At 33.3% G+C, this 13,554-nt stretch overlaps 1 protein-coding gene across 2 annotated transcripts in view; it reads right to left on the reverse strand.

Annotated features, from left to right (window-relative positions):
- Positions 1 to 13,554, reverse strand: part of ESF1 (ESF1 nucleolar pre-rRNA processing protein) — a 63,924-nt gene that overhangs the window by 41,286 nt on the left and 9,084 nt on the right. For both annotated transcript variants that reach the window (XM_081833244.1, XM_081833245.1), the window contains exons 4-8: positions 12,801 to 12,914; positions 10,737 to 10,837; positions 9,591 to 9,743; positions 7,156 to 7,270; positions 5,395 to 5,542 (exon numbers count right to left, since the gene is read on the reverse strand). In XM_081833244.1, coding sequence (XP_081689370.1) covers positions 5,395 to 5,542; positions 7,156 to 7,270; positions 9,591 to 9,743; positions 10,737 to 10,837; positions 12,801 to 12,914 — 631 coding nt within the window. The remainder of the gene's footprint in view (positions 1 to 5,394; positions 5,543 to 7,155; positions 7,271 to 9,590; positions 9,744 to 10,736; positions 10,838 to 12,800; positions 12,915 to 13,554) is intronic.

Here is a 13,554-nt window from a genome sequence, read left to right on the forward strand (position 1 = left end):
AAAATCAGACAAACTTCTTAATATTAAATGAATTAGATGAAAGCATTTGGTCTTGTTCATAATAAAAATCACTTGCAATATAAGTTAGCACTGTTTAAGCAGTATATTGGGAATCTCCCTTTTTATTAAAATTCATGTTTCAAAATAATTTTATAGACATGCAACACCTTGGACTTTCTCTTCCCTATAAACAAGACAGGAGAGACAGCATTTTATCCCTCTTTATGTCTTCCGCCATCTGCACACTGGCTTTAAAATATTATGGTCACTAAAAGGAGGCTGAATATTGTTGGGATGCGTTTGGTACATGGATTTAACTGTTTATGCTGAAGAGACAGATAAAGGAAGCTCCTCGAAATCCAAAACAAATAATAATGAGTCTTTTCCATTTGATGGTGAATAAAAGTATGCTTACTCTCAGGACCTCATTAGTACACTGAGAATGAAAGTTAGTAAATTAGAAATTAATTCAACTAATATCCCTGTGTGGAAAAATACCCACATTTCCATTTCCTAATTTTATAAAAATAATTAGAATACAAAGGAACAATATAAAATTCATGGGCAACAAACACCAAAGAAAACTAATATGTGAAAAGTTTGTTTGCTCTGTACTTCCACTGTAATTTTCCAAGTCAAAAACATAAATTGAGAACCTGGATTTTAATGCAAAACATACAGACTTATTGAATTGACTAAACATCCCTGGTAAAGGAAAATTTAGAAGCAGCATAATGAAGACCCTCTCTTCTATAAGTTATGGCTAACTGGTCACTAAAAATGTCTAACATCATTAAGCATTTAGCTGTCAAACATTAATGTTAAGATTGTCCTCACATCTTAAAAAAGGTGACATGGAAAAAGCACTGGTTAAATAAATGTTTTCATAGTTTTTTTCTCTAAATGAATAAAAAAATAGTCCAGGACATTCTTTCCATCCTATCACACTTTTATATTTTCACTCAAACAGCTGAAATTCATTTTTTTCCTGTTTGTGCTTTGTGCCACAAAAATAATGTTGGATGGAATTCTGTCATGTATCCCATAATTCAATGGATAAAACATCAGGAACACATTAACAGAATGGCAATGTATTTCTTTCTATTAAAAGCTTACTTCTGAAAACATAATTAGAAGCAAGCTCCTTCCAGGTTGAAATTTTAGTGGTAAGTCTCTGATGGCCTACTTTAAATTGATTTTTTCCAGTACTAAAATTTTACTTTCTGAAGCTCTAAAATGTGGGATAACTCATGTATGTCTGTTTTTTTCCAATTCAAGGACAATACTTTGTGAAAGCCTTAATACTATATAAGGAATGAAAAAAATAATCCAACAGTAAGAAGCCCTGCAATGATCTTTTATAAACACCAGGAACTTCTAGTAACTCTTAAGGCGTTCAAATATACTAATGTATCTATCACAGGCACTAAATTACAGATTAAAGTAAGCTGGCAATCAACTAAAATACTGAAGAAAAATGCATGCTTTTAAAACTTAATGAGTAGTATATTTCAAACAAAAAGCCATTAATTCTTAAAGTTTTAGACATAAAAATATATGATATGGTGTAGTATGTTAAGCACTTTATAAACATTAACTCAATCTTTCCAACCATGAGCCAGGTACTATTATTATCCTCATTTCATAGCTATGGAAAGAAAAGCACAAGGGCTTAGGAAACCTAACCTATATAACTCTACTATGTGGTAAACTCAGGATTTGAAACCAGAGGGCCCAGATCTTAAGAATATATTGACAAATTAATACATTTTTGCCCAAATGCCAATAATGTCATTTTAAAAATCTAGGTCAGTTCTTCCAAACCAATCAAAGAAAACTGTTAACATACGGCCAATCTTCACAAGTATACATGTTCTCTTCTTTCCTTTAACCTAGAGCTGCTAATGAAGAAAAACTATGCTGAATCTTCAGAAAGTGCTAAATGACCATATAGGCATCTGAATAAAAAAATATATAGATAAATCAGTATATATATTTCAAACGCTATTTGAAAAAGGGCTTAGCTCTTCTGGGCACACTAGAAATAAAATGGTCACTGAATTGTTTGGAAAGCCAAAATGTTAACAAGCAACAGCCACTGAGACCTTAAAAGAATGAGAAGGCTTTTGTGCCCAATATAACTACCCTTGCAAATCATACTTTTTCAAAGACTATTAAATACCTAAGAAATTATGTGGTTTTATTAATATGAGATGTCTGAACAAAGAAACTAGAATGATTAAGCATGATTCTCCATTCCATGTGTAGAGCATAGTTCAAGAGTAGCACTTTATGAAAAACTCAGAAAAATGATGCAGTGTCTTCAGTAGTCTAAAGAAACAATGACAGGCCAATCACAGGACGTAAGAAAGTTAAGAATTAATGGTCCTATGTTAATACTAAAGAAGAATTTTATTTAATTTGACATTCAGGTCATAAAAATAACACACATGCAAAAGGAAAACCAGAAGACAGCTATGAAAAATATTAAGCTATAAATAAAACAATATTCACCACTGCTAATTTAAAATACTTATACCTATGCTTAACATTTATGGTATTTGTTGTCAGCATTAAACCTCTTACACAATTTTGTGTGACTGGGAATTGTATTAGATAAGGCAAATAAAGATGTGAATATATCAGGAAGATAGCATCAAATAAAAACTGATAAGAAATTACAATCAAGCAACCATTTCCAAACAGAGCCAGACTACACAGAGAGGAAAAAGATGTTTTTTTGGTTTTATTTTTAAAAAATGAGTTATTTTAGGCAAACAGCATATACAGCTAGAAAATACACCACTGATCATTTCAATCATCAAAACAAATTTTTAAATAAAACATAGGTAATTTGAAAACTTCTGTTTCCATTCATGGCAAGCTAGATTTTTCAAACCAAACTTTTCACCAAGGATATAAAATTAAATGAAATATTTTTAAAATCTTCAATGGGTTTAAAAAAAAAAAAAACTTCAAAGAACTGACAAATTAGTAAAAAATTACCAAGTCAAAATCAAGGGAGCACCAGGCAGTTGATCCTGTATTCAAGATTTATTTTTCCCTGAGAACATTTACTGATCCACAGAAGAAACACAGCTATGAAACTAAACTAGTTTTGGCAGCCTGGCAGGGCCAAGAGGACAAATGTTACCAGAGAAGAGGAGATTTCAACTAGTATGTCCACTTTAAGCAGGGACCCAGAAGCATATACAATTAGGGTAGAAGCCAACCAGAAGTAAACCAGCCCTCATGAAGACTTGCATCACCCACAAAGTCCAAAGAACCTGAAGCCTTAAAACTTGGAGTAATGTAGTCCTAGAATGACCATAGTAAACGAAAGTTCTCTGATTAGATACTCATCTCAACTATCAAATTAGCACATAAAGTTAACCATGTATACAAATAAAGAAGAAATATCTTGTAAAGTAACAAAAATGAACCCAAGAAGACTTAAAATACTGAAATTATCAGACACAGACTATAAAAACATGCTTATACCATTTATAGAGATAAAAGATTAAAAATACCTGCAATGAATAGAAAGTTATAAAAAGTGATATTGCTGATTTGAAAAATAGCCAAATAGGACTTTTAGAAGTGAAAAATACAATAACCAAAATTAGGAACTCAATGGATAGGTGTAGCAACAGATTCAACACTGCTGAAAAGCAAATTAGTGAACTGGAAGATAGGTCAGAAGAAAACATCCAGAACACAGCAGAGAGAGACAACAGATTAAGAAATATATGAGAGTAGCAAGATGGAAGTTATAGTGGAAAGAAATAATATATATACTTAATTGGAATACCAGAAGGACAGGTTAGAAAAAATATCTGATTTAGATAATGGCTGAGAAAATTCCAAAACTGATGAAAGCTACCATGATACAAATGCAAGACACCCAACAAACCCCAAGCACACAACTAAGAAGAAATCTGTTCACAGTAAAACTGCAGAAAGACCAAACAAAAAGACAAGAAAACTTCAAAAGCAATCAAAGAAAAAAGAAATCTAGACAATCTTCAAAAGAATGAAAAAAAGACAACTGATTTCTCAAAAACAACAATGAAACTACAAGTCTGTAGGACATTATCATTAGTGTGGAGATGGAGAGGACTTCCCACCTACAATTTTTTTTTTTTTTTGCCATGAAAGTATCTTTCACAACAAAATAAGGACATCTTTATACTAAAACTCAAGAGAGTTTGACACCAACAAATACTACCAGAACTTATCAAGGATATACATAAGGTAGAAGGAAAATGATCCTAGACAGAAGTATGAGATTTAAGAAAGAATAAGGAGCAGAGAAAGTGGAGAAAATGTAGCTAAATGGAAATAAGAGCAGTTTAAATATTAATAGCCCATAGGATTTACAAAAAATAGAATTACAATACACAGGATAGCATGAGAGGTGTTTTAAGATTCCCTGTATTTTCTAGGAGGTTAAAGATATTACCATTAGACCTTAGTAAATTAAGAATGCAAGTCATAATTTCTAGGATAATCACTAAATGAACAGAAACAGTCTACTTTTTAAACTATTTGAAGAGAAAATGGATATAAAAAATATTCAATCAATTGGGGAGCCCTGGGTGGCACAGTTGGTTAAGCATCCAGCTCTTGGTTTCAGCTCAGGTCATGTTCTCAGGGTTGTGATCTTAGGATCCTGAGATGAAGCCCCACATTGGGCTCCACACAGAGTCTGCTTGGGATTCTCTCTCTCTCTCCCTCTGCCCCTCCCACTTGCACTCTCTATCTAAATAAATAAATAAATCTTTAAAAAAAAATGTCAATCCAAAAGAAGCTTAGTTTTTTTTAGAAAAAGGGGGGGTAATAGAGCTTTTTACTAGTTTGTTAACAGACTGCAAAACTATATGAATCAGGACAAATCTAAAAGGCCAGGCTTTTTTGTTTGGTAATTGTTTTTATTTATTTATTTATTTATTTTTAAAGATTTTATTTATTTATTTGCTAGAGAGAGACACAGCGAGAGAGGGAACACAAGCAGGGGGAGTGGAAGAGGGAGAAGCAGGCTTCCCGCTGAGCAGGGAGCCCGATGTGGGGCTTGATCCCAGGACCCTGGGATCATGACCTGAGCCGAAGGCAGACGCTTAACGACTGAGCCACCCAGGTGCCCCTGGTAACAGTTTTTAAACAAAATGTTCGTGGTTAAAGAAATTTAGGCTAAAAAAAAACCTCTAAATAAAAAATTTCAAATACCGTTTGTAGGTGTATATAATACTATACATGGGAGTATGTTTTGCAGACAGCTTAAGAATTAGCTTGGCACTCCCTTTTAAGCTACCGCCAAAGACATATTTCCATTAACAAGTCTAGATTAGGCATCTAAATGCTTACAAATATAAAACAGCAAAAGATTACAAGTACCCTGTAGCTCCTCTTCTATCTCTTCTTCATCCTCACTAGAGGAAGCTAAGTAGGCTTGAAAATCCATGTCCAAAAGCTCTTCCTTTTTAAACTTCCTGTTGAGTGTTGTAATTCTTTCATGATCAGTTTCATCCCAAGTGATCTCCACCTTTCACCAATAAAACAAATAAAAATGGAAGTGTCAGTAACTCTCACTCACAGAATATTTATCACTAAGCTAAAAAAGACGTAAGCTAAACCAAATAATAAATGACATGCATAATAAAAAGTATTTTACTTATGAAAGAGGAACCATTTCTATTAACCTGTACCTTTTTCCTCCTAACTCTGCTATATGCAAACTACTCTAATATTAGGAGTAAAAACTCACCAGTGTTTCTATTAATTGTAGGGAAAAGAAAACGCACTAGCGAAAAAGTTAACATTACGAATTGACAAAAACATGTTTTTCACCTGGAGTTCTAAGTACTTCAGGAGGTCTGCAAACTACACGAAATCTATTAATAAAGCTTTCAACAAAATTTCAGTAGGCTCCCTTTTAAAAAAGATTAAGAGCCACTGATAAAAAAGGCATCTACTGGTTGGAAGTACAGTAAACCCCCATGATACAGAAATTAATCTATAACATGACTGGTTTGGCTCCTGCCCTCCATGCAGCCCCCATTCTCAGATAGGGTCTTGTCAGAAGTTTTAGCTTCATCACAGGGTGGGTCTCCTATCCTAGTTTTTTTTTTCCCTCAGGCTAATCTCCTCAGATCAGGACAACAAAATGGGCACCAATTAACCAAGGGATCTTTAAGACAGCTGTCACTACCTTACAAGTTCTAATTACGAATTATCCTTATTCTGATAATTTGCCTGAGTGATAATCATAAAACTGCTGCTGGAACTGGGACAAATGTGGATGGTATGGCCAGACCCTAAGAATTCCAGAATGGCTGTCTGGACAGACTTGCCTTGGTCATTTTTCAGGCTTGAAAATAACCTGACCCTGTATTTTATGTTATTGAATCTTTTAAACTTCACTTATTGCATAATGGTGAGGTTTTACCATACTCAGTAACTAATCAAGGCCACACAGTGCCCAATACAGCATGCAAGTGACAGATACAGTAGATCTCTCTACCACCAGCCTATCCTCAGAAGAGCATAGAAAAGGCAATGGGAAACCTGTGTGGTTCCTGCAGAGTCTATCTGTGGGCAGAAGGTTTTTTTTGTGGGGGGGAGGAGAAGAGAGAAGGTAGGCAGCTAAGTAACAAATTAATTCAATAGAAATCTTTTGGCTGTTCATTACTAAGCAATAATGTGACATCTAATAGTCCTGAATTATTCTACTTCAATTTTTACAATTTTGGATCATATCTACAGAAAAAAATGTGTTCCTATTTAAAATTTCCACTGGTTTTAATTATGATTTGAGGTAATCTGTTACCTCCTTCCCCCACTCCCTAGGATATTAATAACTGACATATTACTTATTAAAGAATCTAACTGAATAAGAATATATGGGAAAGACAGAGGAGAAAAAAAAACATTTGCAGGTAATTGACTCAAGCTTAAAGGCATAACAAAAATCTGAAAACAGGTTCAAACAGATGTGATAGATAAAAATGCAAATACATTTATGTCTCACTTCTATTTGTATTTGTGCATTAAAATTTTGAATACTTTCCATTTCTAAAGATGCTATACGTAAATAATACACAAGTTCTTTCCTGAAAGCAAGAGTCCAGCCATATATTTTTAAAAGTTAAGAAATACCGTTGATGTTCCCATTGCAGCAGATGTAAAATATTTTGGTTTATATGCTGTTAAATCCACTTCTGAGGCTACGTCCTTGGGCTCATCATCAAAAGTAATATCATCTGGTATAAACCTAAGAAGCAAAGAAAAAATAAATTTATTTAAACATATGCTGTAGTGATAAACAACCAGAGTTTAGGTTCTCTTCTAATTAGTTATAGTTTATACATACATACCATATAAAAGTTTCTATAGAACACACATGTAGATGGGGCAAACAATGTTAGAAATAACATTGGCACAAAATTTCTGAAATTCATAAACTATAAATCTGTAATTCCACTAAATCTGAGTGAACTCTGTAGGTAGAAACCCTGTGTTGGGAATCAGTTAGTATGAGTCAAGTGCAAACACACATGGGTCCCTCATGTTTCAAAAAGACCTAGACACCTGATAGCACAGTGTTGACTTGCTATATGATATTCTGAAGATCAAACAGAATTAGTAGTGGGTAAGTGTTCTGAATGTAAAGTATCAGACATATAAGATGTCATTGAAAATAAGGAAAAAGCTTAAGGTTGATTCTTTAAGACTAAAAAAATCTTCATAATCTTATCTTACAATATTTTTTCACAAATAATTAGCTGTTAGATGTAAATTAGCCACTGTAAATTGTATGACAATGCTTAGGCATTAGGCTAAAAAATACGGGGGAAAAGCAGAATCAAATAACCCATGGTTAATATATTTAGGCTTTGTAATTTATATAAGAGATTTTGGTTCCACACACACAAAAAGCATATGATAATTAAGGCTCATTAGGTTTATACAATATCCTTTTCCAGCTATACTTTTGCAAAGACTTACTAGAAGAAAAATATCTGAAATCAATATTTTTAAATGGTATTAATATGCATGCATTTATATTTTGGGGCAGATGAAAATAAGTTTCTAGATAATTGGATGGCAGCAGAAAACTCAATTTTCTTTTCTGATGTTATGTTTAACAAAATAAAATAGGGAATGTAAATTTTTTCCATGGTCATTGATCTTATTTTCTAGGCCTGCCAGAGCTTATTCTAACATTGCATGGAAATGTCCCAAAAAGGAAACAGAGAGAACAAAATGATCCTGAAAAGAACATGTTAACATGAATTCATGAAACCCAAAGTTTGACATTCTAACAAATGTTTGGTACCTACTATTTAAACATTCAAAACAAGTACCTCCTATTGAAATTGTTAAGAGAGAAAAGAAAGAAATACTTGTCTGCTGAGACAAGCCCTTCTTGTTATAAATGCAAGCATACTAAAATCTTACCTCAAATTATCAATGCAAAAATTTTTATTTGTATTTTTCTTTTTTTTAAAGATTTTATTTATTTATTTGAGAGAGAGAGAGAGAGCTCATGAGAGGGGGGAAGGTCAGAGGGAGAAGCAGACCCCCCGCCGAGCAGGGAGCCCGATGTGGGACTCGATCCCGGGACTCCAGGATCATGATCTGAGCCGAAGGCAGTCGCTTAACCAACTGAGCCACCCAGGCACCCTATTTGTATTTTTCTACCAGTCCAAATGCCTTTGAAGTATGAAAGCCAGGGACTACAAAATGATGCAAATTTTTTTGGAAATATTTCATTTTGAGAACAAAGCCTCTCACAAACTTGGATACAAAGAACTGATTTCTATTCAAAGTGTCATAGAAGAATGGTTTACTGGGTTCAAAAGCATTAAGCTAATGATAAAATGGTAGAGTAGTTCAGCTTCCCATTTCCTCAGAACTGACATTTACCACCATTTAAGGTTTTTCAGCTTTGGGCCAGTGAAGCCTGTGCATGGGGTGAAAATAATGCCCAAGTCTGAAGACAATGCCAGCAACACCATCCATTCACTGAGCATTTAGAACAGCACCATTCAATGGAACTTTGTGATGATAGCAATGTTCTGTATCTGCTATGTCCATATGGCCAGTAAATACTTGAAATGTGTCCAGTGATGAAGCAAATGAATAAATTTAAAATTTTTAAAAATTTTAACTAAATAGTCAGATATGACTAGTAGCTACTGTTATTAGCACAAGTCTAGAGGTACCAATTTATTAGCAAATGCCTTTGCCCCCATCTCAATGCTTTTTTTTTTTAAATTAATTCACCTGGTTCCTAGTTCTAAAAGAGAGTTGCAAAGGAATATCACTGCATATAACCCATTATCCTAAAAACATAGCCAATATATTTGAAATTCAGGATATAAATGTGGGGTGACTCATACACAATACTTAAGCATTTTCTCATTATAGTTTTCTTTGTTAAGAGTGATGTTCCATAGACAGAGTTCACCTAAAGCAAAAAATCCTTTTTTACAATATGAAACAACAGAAAATACTACCAGCCTAATATCTTACTTCCTACAATCATATTGTGCTACAAGATAAAATTGGTAAGATACACACTGGATTACCTTAAATCTATGAATGAACAACTACTTTCGAATTCCAGGCCATCACAATCCTCATAAATTTTACCAGCTGTTTCAGGAGAATCACAGTCTATTACTGCATAATAGTACTTGAGTCGTTTGAATTGATAATCTCTCAGTTTTTCTCTAGAAGTCCTAAAAGGTAGAAAACTCATTAAGCTTACCTATACAGGAACACAAACACCTATCTTCCTTTAAAAAACAAATGTTAATTATTTCAAGAAAAATATATTACAAACTGGACTTCATCCCAATCCATCTTTCCTTCATGATTTATGGGCATTAAATATTTAAGCTCAATTTATTATTTTGACAAAGCACAGACTAGGTATTTTAATTAAAATTTAGTATCTAGAAAAGGAGAGTGTAAGAATTACATATGCTTACTCATAATTTTAACTCTTGAATAGTCTTTTTGTTTTGCTATCACATATAGTCTCTCAAGTAAAACTCCTGAACAAGATCACTATATTATAAAATAAATATGCTAGGAAAGCATTAGCTCTAATTACAAAGAAATTCCTGATTTTGTAAAATGTTTATTCCAGATTTATGTGTTGTCAAGTCTAAATGGTTTTAAGTTTAATTTCATTTAACTACAACATACTCTTTGAGAGTCTTCATTGGCTGTTCTGCCACCAATCACCATTTTTATTACGTGCACATATAGCTCCACCTAGTGGTTTAAAAACTACCTTAAAATTTTTCTATACATTATGATAATAAAAAGTTATCATTATTTTTTGATTTAATCCTCAAATTAAAAAATACATATATCACGAAGGCAAACAGGGTTTCAATGCCACATATATGGAAAGCAACATCTCATGAAAAAACCAAAACTTACTAACTAAGAGCAAGGAGGCTGAGAACCCTAAATCAGTCTAATCATGGAATGTTTTTCAAAACTGCAATAATTGTTTTTGTGAATACAGAAATATGAATATACACACAAAAGGTTGTTGGAATACTATGCCACTTCTGACAGACTTTAATCTGCTCTGCAACTTGTTTTAACCATGAAAGGCAGGCACAACATAAACTTTAGTCCCATTAAAGTGACCAGAATTCTGAGTTAGTGACATGAATTCATGAGATTTAGTTTTATTTTCTGTAACAGGTTAATACCAGTCCTTTTCAGGGGCATCTTCAGGAATACTTAATAACTCTACTGGTCCTTGAACTTGCTCTTCCTTCATCCTCTCCTTTCCAAACTCCGAAGGATATATCTAAACACAAAAAAATAAGATCAATGTAATTTATACTTTACTTTTCTTAAAACATCCAGACCCGTCAAGGTCAGGAACTCTAAGAGTTACAACTGAACTCGATGAAAGCAGGAAGGATGACTCACTTCCAAACCTACTACAGGAAGCTAAAACATCCTGAGGAATCTCCTTAAAAATAGTCATTTTGGCTGGAGAGTAACAGATGTAGAGCTTAAGAACAAAAACAGAATTATCTCCTGCATACATCAACTGGGACAAAATGGTCCTGGGATCCAAGGGAAAAATTAAGAAAAGCAAAACGAGTCTAAGTGCTCAAGGAACTTAAAAGTAAACACATACACACAAAATGACTAATTAGTTGACACAAAATATACAAAAATGATTAAAGAAGTATATAAAACATAAAGAAAAACAATTTTGTTTTATCTCTTAAGTCATATCATTTATCCAATGCTTTAAGAAATACTTTAAATAGAAAAGAACTGATAATAATCTTATCACACGGTTTAGATGGTCTTGGTAAAAGAAAAAGGATTCCCTCATTGGGATTTGGTAATTTTGTATCTCGGCTACTTATGAGAAAAAATATAACTGTATTAATTTGTATTGTTTTGATACTACTGGGCTTAATATATTTTTGCTAACTAATACATGCTTTTCTGAGTTCTCTGCAATATGTAATTTATCAAATAGGGATTCGAGTTTTTCTTACTAATTTGAGTGGCAATAATAGGTTTTGATGTAAAAGTTTTAAATACATATGTAGTCACATCTGTTGATTCTGTTTTTCTCTTTTCTAACTCTAGAAATTCCTACTATCCATTTCCTGAAATATAAGATTTAACAAAAACACAATACTATTTTATTCTGTTTCTGTGGTTTGAGTTTTAATTTTTTTCCCTTACTTTATCTGGAGTTTATTTTTGGACTATGATGAGGTGAAGATCTGAACTAAGCTCTTTATACAAAGACTCACTCATTTGTCCCAATACCAGGTATTCAAGCTTACTTTGGTCTATATTATAATATAAACTCTTCTATTTATCTATTTCATTCCATCAATTTGTCTTTCCCTTTTTACCCAAACTTGTTAACTCTTGTAGCAATATAAAATGTTCACATGTTATATCTGACAGGGCGAATCCTTTTACACTGGCATGTTTTCCTAAAATTTATTAGTCATTTTCACTTATTTATTCTTTTAGATGATTACTGGTAGCCTTTTTCTTTGATAGGAACTGAGATTATGCTTGAAACTACACTAAAACTATAGAATTGACATCTTTAAATACTTAAACAGAACAATAATTTAGAGCTGTTTCAGGCACCGTACTAAATACTTAGTGTAAGCTTCTTATCATTTCATCCTTACAACTACCCTAGGAAATGCTACTGTTATATCCACTTGTCAGGTGAGAGAACACATCTGAGAAATTAATAAAATGCCCAAGATCACATGGCATGCATCAGAATCAAGATTTGAATGCAGGTCTGTCATACTGCAAAGCCTAAATTCTTAATCGCTATGCTTGCTCTCCAAAAATATGGTATCTCAACATTTATTTAAGTTTTTCAAATTTATCCAGTGTTACAGTTTACTTCATATATATCATATATGTTTAAGGTAATTCTCAAGGATTTTACATTTCTGCTGCTAGTAAAATAGATTTTTTTCTTAACTGGTTAAGAATTGAAGAATGCAATTAAAAAATATTTATTTTATTCTGTCCCTTTATTGAGCTTTATAATAGCTTTTCAATTGATTTCTTTAGGTTTTTAAAATACATAAATCACATAACCCATCAATAGCAATAATTTTACCTCTTCCTTTTATATTTATTCTACCTGTTTTGTACCTAACTGTACCAGACAACTGCCAGATTATTTTCCTTAAAACCATGACTTAAAAAAAAGATTAAGCTTAAAATGTTTAGAAATATTTCAAAATGAAATCAATTCTCACCTTTACGGAAAATATAACACCCCCTTTAGGTTTAAATGAATTGAACAGAGCTAGCAAATCTTTTGCCTTTAATCTGTCCCAGTCCATGTTGCAAACTGCTAATCGATGTGTAACCTAAGAAATGAGAAAAATTAAATATTACATAATCTCTATCATTCCCATCACTTGCAAAATATACAAAAAAAGTGTCTTCTTTCCTCTCTCAAATTCTGAAATCACCAATACAGTATTTATCTAAGTAGTTTCAATATGTAAAAGAAAACTTCGGTTGAGTCACACAGTGGTAAAACCGTCAACAGATAAGCACTTTCTCTTACTAGGTTCTTAGTTCTTGAATCAGAACTTGATAATCAGCTGACTTTTTTTTTTTTTTTAAAGATTTTATTTATTTTTTAGAGAGCGAGCGAGAGAGAAACAGCATGAGAGGGGAGAGGGTCAGAGGGAGAAGCAGGCTCCCCGCTGAGCTGGGAGCCCGACATGGGACTCGATCCCAGGACCCTAGGATCATGACCTGAGCCGAAGGCAGACGCTTAACCATCTGAGCCACCCAGGCGCCCAATCAGCTGACTTTTTTATTTTTTTTAAAGATTTTTATTTATTTATTAGAGAGAGAGAGTACAAGTAGGCAGAGAGGCAGGCAGAGGGAGAGGGAGAAGCAGGCTCCCTACTGAGCAGGGAGCCCGATGAGGGACTCGATCCCAAGACCCTGGGATCATGACCTGAGCCGAAGGCAGCTGCTTAACCGACTGAGCCA

Source organism: Leptonychotes weddellii, chromosome 10 (genome assembly GCF_054177405.1).
Source record: "Leptonychotes weddellii isolate Sample4059 chromosome 10, ASM5417740v2, whole genome shotgun sequence".
Lineage (NCBI taxonomy): Eukaryota > Metazoa > Chordata > Mammalia > Carnivora > Phocidae > Leptonychotes > Leptonychotes weddellii.